Source organism: Cherax quadricarinatus, chromosome 88 (assembly GCF_038502225.1).
Source record: "Cherax quadricarinatus isolate ZL_2023a chromosome 88, ASM3850222v1, whole genome shotgun sequence".
In the NCBI taxonomy this organism is placed as follows: domain Eukaryota; kingdom Metazoa; phylum Arthropoda; class Malacostraca; order Decapoda; family Parastacidae; genus Cherax; species Cherax quadricarinatus.
The window spans coordinates 6859665-6867164 of NC_091379.1; the positions used below are offsets into that span (position 1 = coordinate 6859665).

Sequence of the window (7500 nt, forward strand, 5' to 3'; positions counted from 1 at the left end):
GAGAGAGAGAGTAAATTGGACATGTTATAGATTTATTAAAAATATTTATATTATTAAATCCTTAAAACGTCATCTGTAAAGATTAGTGATTGACACAACAAGTGAGTGAATGTTCAGTGGGGTACAGGAAGTGAGGGAGAGGGAGCGTGTTGAGTGGTAGTGACCTGACACCAGTTATTTGTCTGTTAGTCAGCCAGCCAGTCAGCCAGCTAGCCAGCTAGCCAGCCACTCAGGCAGTCAGCCAGCCACCTAGCCAGCTTTATCTCTGTCAGGGGAGATCCCGCCAAAGACTGATGGAGGGAGAGTCAAGGGACCAATGTATGGAGATAAGAAAGGAAGGGAGAATCAGAGAGAGAGGGAGAGAAAGAAAAGCGGTAGAGAAGAGAGTAGAGAGAGAGTTGAAGTTGTCGGATATAGAAATAAGTGATGATTCCAGGATTCTTCGCCACAGAAGACAACACTCAATACCGAAGAATCCTGGAATCATCACTTATTTCTATATCCGACAACTTCAACCAGAATAGTGGCTTCTATAACATAGCTGAACAACTTGCCAAGAAACTTCTTCATCGCTATCCCACATAAGAACACAGGAATGGAAGAACACTGTAGAAGGTCTGCTCACAAACTTATCCAATCTCCTTTCCAAGCTACCCAAGATTTTAGACTCTATAACCCCACTCGGTAGATCATCAGATGCAGCATTCTCCACCTGACCTCAGCATTCTGAACCTGACTATAAATACTCGCGTCCCTTCCACCCCAGGTAGATCTGTTTGTGACTTGAAAAAGCCCACTGTGTGGGCGAAACGTAGTCAATAAAGGATCACATTATACTGCATATGTGTTTATATTTCCAATGTGTCGGTATTTTATACCATTTATTTCCAGTCTCTTACCATAAATGTGCAGCCGAGAAATCTGCAGCAACTGTGTGATGCTATCTCGTCAACTTGGACCAAAATCTCCAAGGAATGTTTCAAGCACCTTGGTGAATCCATGACTCCAAGAATTCCGGTTGTCCTGGAGGGAAAGGAGGGCCCTACCCAGAACTAGAAGGATGTGTCTAATAAAGTGACCACTTTGTGTGATATATATATATATATATATATATATATATATATATATATATATATATATATATATATATATATATATATATATATATATATATATATATATTAACACACTGGCCGATTCCCACCAAGGCAGGGTGGCCCGAAAAAGTAAAAAACTTTCACCATCATTCACTCCATCACTGTCTTGCCAGAAGGGTGCTTTACACTACAGTTTTTAAACTGCAACATATATATATATATATATATATATATATATATATATATATATATATATATATATATATATATATATATATGTATATATATATACACACCACACGAATACCACAGTATCCTGAGGAATATTTTTACGAAAGTACTTTACTCTAGAAGATGGGCAGTGGGACCAAGCTACACTTCCAGTCAGACTAGGATGCATTAGTGTCCGCTGGTTATCACAGATTGCACTACCTGCTTTCCTGTCTTCATGCGTTACATCCAGTGGAGTTCTAGCAGCGATTCTCCCTGAAAATCTTAGACAAGATTGGAGTCCATGACCAAAAGTTCGTTGATGGAGCCATGATCTAGGATAATCTAACGGGCTCTGAAACTAGACCTGCTCCCCCCAATAACTACAGAGAGTCACACTGGGATGGCACAATAGTGGAGAATATAGCATCAGTAATACTTCAGAGTGTGTCGGGGAAGGATAGAGCCCGCCTCCTGGCAGTGAGAGCTTCTCATGCAGGGGACTTTCTGTTGGCTGTTCCCAACTCCAGCCTTGGGAGACACCTCGACCCACAGACCATCCGCATTGGTGTTGCCCTTCGACTTGCCGCCCCCTATTCTTTCCGAACACAGGTGTATTTCCAGCACTGAAGCAGCAGACCGATTTGAGCACCACGGTCTTGTGTGCCATAAATTCGAGGGAAAGATTGCAAGGCATTGATAAATACATGAGTGGGTGTGGGTGGGTGTGAGTTGGACCTGACTAGCTTGTGCTGCTAGGTCGGATGCCGTGCTCCTCCCTTAATTGACGTGTCTGACCTCAGTAGGTCAAGGCATTGGCTTAAGCCGGTGTGAAAATTGGACATGCCTCGCATAGGCCAGTAGGACTGTTGTAGTGTTCCTTCTTTCTTATGCTCGTATTATCAAGAGGAGCAGTAAGGGTGCCACCCTAACTATGCAGATCTGATGGCAGCTAGAAGCGTCCAGATGGTATCACCGTTCAAGCCTGGATAGACGGCAAGCAAGTGGTGTGGACTGCACATGTGTTTCTACCTTGGCTGATGCCTATCTCAAATACACCAGGGAGGAAGGAGGCAGCTGCCAGCTTCAGGGAGTCCCAAAAGTCTAGAAAACATGGAGAACATTTAAGCCAAAATCGCAAGTTTTATATATATATATATATATATATATATATATATATATATATATATATATATATATATATATAACATGGCAGGTGTGAAACAGGAGAACAGGTGTGACCCAGATGAAGGTCAGGTGTGACACAGGTGAAGGTCAGTTGCGGTAATCAGAGGGGAGGTCAGGTAAACCTACAGATGCTGAAGTAAGAGTGAAGATGAGGGAAGAGGTGAACCAGGTAAGTGTAGGTAGGTGAGGAAGATGGGAGAGAGAGAGAGAGAGAGAGAGAGAGAGAGAGAGATGGCTTGAGAGGGGAAGAGAGGGTCATTATATGAGGTGGGGAGGGTAGTGGACAGGGCCACAAGCTCCCCACCTAATTTGTGTGCCAATCATCGCCTCGAAGGCGGCCTAGGGAGAGGGGCGTCTATAGATAATTGAGTGAGGGGAGGCATGTGTTTTGGGTGCGGTGGGGGACGAGGTGGAGGAAACGGTGGTGGAGAAGGGGAACGTGAGAAAGAGGGGAATAAAAAAGGTGAGAGATGGGAGGGAGGAGGAGGGGGAGCCACAGTAACAATATTTGGTCAAGTGGGGAGAGCAGGAGGGGAGGAAGACACTCGTGGTCAACACCCCACGGGGAGGATAATTACACAGATACAAGACGCTAAAGAAGGAACATTATAAGACAAGATAAAGAAGTAAAAAGATGAAGAAAAGACAAGATAATGATAGAAGATAAAGAAGTAAAAAGATGAAGAGAAGATAACGAAGATGAGAAGATAAAGATGAAAAGAAGAAGAAAAGAGGATATAAGGAAGAATATAAAGAAAAGAAGATAAAGGAAGAAGAAAGACATAGTAACACTAGTTATATTATACTCTCTTGATGGACTTAATGAAGGAAGGAAGGAAGGAAGGAGAGGGGGGAAGGTGGGAAGGAGGAAGAGAAAGGAAGAAGAAATGGAAGGGGAGGTTAGAAGGAGGGAAAGAGAGGAAGAAAGAGGAGGAGGAGATGGGGAAAGATTTATGTCTTCATCACAGCTGGTAATAATGATGGGAGGTTCTCTCTCTCTCTCTCTCTCTCTCCTCTCCCTCACCCTTGTCACATAACACTCAGATTGTCCCCATTTTTTCTTTCTCGTTTTTACTGTCCTGTTGTATCTTAGATTCTGCTCTCTCTGCCCTTCCACTTTCCCTACCCTCTCACTTTCCCTACCCTCTCACTTGCCCTACCCTCTCACTTGCCCTACCCTCTCACTTGCCCTACCCTCTCACTTGCCCTACCCTCTCACTTGCCCTACCCTCTCACTTGCCCTACCCTCTCACTTGCCCTACCCTCTCACTTTCCCTACCCTCTCACTTGCCCTACCCTCTCACTTTCCCTACCCTCTCACTTGCCCTACCCTCTCACTTGCCCTACCCTCTCACTTTCCCTACCCTCTCACTTGCCCTACCCTCTCACTTTCCCTACCCTCTCACTTTCCCTACCCTCTCACTTGCCCTACCCTCTCACTTTCCCTACCCTCTCACTTGCCCTACCCTCTCACTTTCCCTACCCTCTCACTTGCCCTACCCTCTCACTTTCCCTACCCTCTCACTTTCCCTACCCTCTCACTTGCCCTACCCTCTCACTTTCCCTACCCTCTCACTTGCCCTACCCTCTCACTTTCCCTACCCTTTCACTTTCCCTACCCTCTCACTTGCCCTACCCTCTCACTTTCCCTACCCTCTCACTTTCCCTACCCTCTCACTTGCCCTACCCTCTCACTTTCCCTACCCTCTCACTTTCCCTACCCTCTCACTTTCCCTACCCTCTCACTTTCCCTACCCTCTCACTTGCCCTACCCTCTCACTTTCCCTACCCTCTCACTTTCCGTTCTCTCTCACTTTCCCTACCCTCTCACTTTCCCTACCCTCTCACTTTCCCTACCCTCTCACTTGCCCTACCCTCTCACTTTCCCTACCCTCTCACTTTCCCTACCCTCTCACTTTCCATACCCTCTCACTTTCCCTACCCTCTCCGTTTACCTACCCTCTCACTTGCCCTACCCTCTCACTTTCCCTACCCTCTCACTTTCCCTACCCTCTCACTTTCCCTACCCTCTCACTTTCCCTACCCTCTCACTTTCCATACCCTCTCACTTTCCCTACCCTCTCACTTTCCCTACCCTCTCACTTTCCCTACCCTCTCACTTGCCCCTTCCCTCTCACTTGCCCCTTCCCTCTCACTTGCCCCTTCCCTCTCACTTGCCCCTTCCCTCTCACTTGCCCCTTCCCTCTCACTTGCCCCTTCTCTCTCACTTTCCCCTTCCCTCTCACTTCCCCCTTCCCTCTCACTTTCCCCTTCCCTCTCACTTGCCCCTTCCCTCTCACTTGCCCCTTCCCTCTCACTTGCCCCTTCCCTCTCACTTGCCCCTTCCCTCTCACTTGCCCCTTCCCTCTCACTTGCCCCTTCCCTCTCACTTGCCCCTTCTCTCTCACTTTCCCCTTCCCTCTCACTTCCCCCTTCTCTCTCACTTTCCCCTTCCCTTTCTCACTTTCCCCTTCCCTCTCACTTGCCCCTTCCCTCTCACTTGCCCCTTCCCTCTCACTTGCCCCTTCCCTCTCACTTGCCCCTTCTCTCTCACTTTCCCCTTCCCTCTCACTTCCCCCTTCCCTCTCATCTTAATCACTTTCCTCGCAGTTCTTGCTTGTTCTCTTGTTCAATCCCTTTCATCACTGTTATTACTGTATCCTTGTTACCACCCTTGTTATTGCGTTTCCCTCTCTCCCTCTTCCCTAACGCTCTCTCACTCACCTATCTTTATTTCCCACTCTCTCCCTCTTCTCCCTGCCTCCTCTCACCTAAATATTTACTTTATAGCTCTCTCTCTCTCTCTCTCTCTCTCTCTCTCTCTCTCTCTCTCTCTCTCTCTCTCTCTCTCTCTTTCAATCCCCACTATCTGGAGTCAACTTGGAGGGTGTTTCGGGGGTCAACGACCCCTGCGGCACGGTCCATGATAGGCCTCGTGGTGGATCAGGGGCTGATCAACTAGGCTGTTACTGTAATAATGTTGGTAGAATTACCCACAATATGTAAAGTAAAAGGACACAAGTGCAGCTAATGTGACATTTTTATTGTGGCAACGTTTCGCTCTCCAGTAGCTTTGTCAATGGCTTGACAAAGCTCCCGGAGAGCGAAACGTTGCCACAATAAAAATGTCACATTAGTTGCACTTGTGTCCTTTTACTTTACATACGGGCTGTTGCTGTTGGCCACACGCAAACCGACGTACCAACCACAGCCCGGCTGGTCTGGTACTGACTTTAGGTGTCTGTCCAGCTACCTCTTGAAGACAGCCAGGGGTCTATTGGTAATCCCCCTTATGTATGCTGGGAAGCTGTGGAAAAGTCGTGGACCCCTTGCACTTACTGTATCAGAGGTCCACGGTGCCCCTGCTTTTCATTGGGGGGACATTGCACCGCCTGCCGAGTCTTTTGCTTTCGTAGGGAGTGATTTTCGTGTGCAAGTTTGGTACTAATCCCTCTAGGATTTTCCAGGTGTAGATTATGATGTATCTTTGTCGCCTGCGTTCCAGGGAGTACAAGTTAAGGGGCTTCAACCGTTCCTTGTAATTAAGGTGTTTGTACATATACGTACAGTGTATATTCTCTAGATCTGCAATTTCACCTGTCTTGAATGGATCTGTTATTGTACAGCAATACTGCAGCCTAGAGAGAACAAGGGATTTAAAGACGATCATTGACACGGCATACTGGATAGTTACCTGTCCGTCAGTCCCCACTAGTTATATCTCCTGGATAGTCCCCTATCCATCAGACTCACTAGTTTCGTCCCTTGCATAGTTCCCTATCCTCTAATTCTCCTAAATTAACGAAACTCTTTCAGAAATTAGAACAAATACTTTGCACCGCAACTTCAGTTGTCCATCAACTGCAGCTCAGAGAGCAAGATTGATTGAAATTGATGATAATTGATGTCTTCTACACGATGGGACATAAATTGTCATCAAATTCACAATGGACTTAAGCTTTCAGTTACGTCAGAAGACACGTCACTAATAATAATAATAACAGTAACAATAATAATAATAATAATAATAATAATACTAATAGTAATTATAGTAGTAGTAATAGTAATATAACAATAGTTATAATAGCAATGATAATAGTAATACTACTAATAGTAATTATAGTAGTAGTAATAGTAATATAACAATAGTTATAATAGCAATGATAATAGTAATACTACTAATAGTAATTATAGTAGTAGTAATAGTAATATAACAATAGTTATAATAGCAATGATAATAGTAATACTACTAATAGTAATTATAGTAGTAGTAATAGTAATATAACAATAGTTATAATAGCAATGATAATAATAATACTACTAATAGTAATTATAGTAGTAGTAATAGTAATATAACAATAGTTATAATAGCAATGATAATAGTAATACTACTAATAGTAATTATAGTAGTAGTAATAGTAATATAACAATAGTTATAATAGCAATGATAATAGTAATACTACCACTACTACTACTAATAGTAATGATAATAATAGTAATAATATTTTGTTTCAGATACTTGAGGAAGAACGAGATTAGCGTCATTGAGCCGGGAGCCTTCACTAATCTCACCAACCTACGAAAATTGTGAGTATTGCTTGAGGCTGTACGCTGGTGGTCACCCAGGCTGTTGTTGCTGGCAGCCAGCATGCTGGGTGTCATACACACCTTGATGTCTTTAAAGATATCTACTTGTGGGTTGATAGATCTTGTAGATATCTACTTGTGGGTTGATAGATCTTGTAGCTATCTACTTGTGGGTTGATAGATCTTGTAGATATCTACTTGTGGGTTGATAGATCTTGTAGATATCTACTTGTGGGTTGATAGATCTCTTGTAGATATCTACTTGTGGGTTGATAGATCTTGTAGATATCTACTTGTGGGTTGATAGATCTCTTGTAGATATCTACTTGTGGGTTGATAGATCTCTTGTAGATATTTTTGTACCTTTAATATACTTTTGATGAGTTTCGCGAGTTTTCTACTCCCGGAGCCCGGCCAT

General features: G+C 44.1%; 1 protein-coding gene across 5 annotated transcripts in view; it reads left to right on the top strand.

The window, feature by feature from the left end:
* LOC128698509 (adhesion G protein-coupled receptor A3) overlaps nt 1–7500 on the top strand; it is a 257504-nt gene that overhangs the window by 179090 nt on the left and 70914 nt on the right. For all 5 annotated transcript variants that reach the window (XM_053790761.2, XM_053790765.2, XM_053790764.2 and 2 more), the window contains one exon: nt 7011–7082. In XM_053790761.2, coding sequence (XP_053646736.2) covers nt 7011–7082 — 72 coding nt within the window. The remainder of the gene's footprint in view (nt 1–7010; nt 7083–7500) is intronic.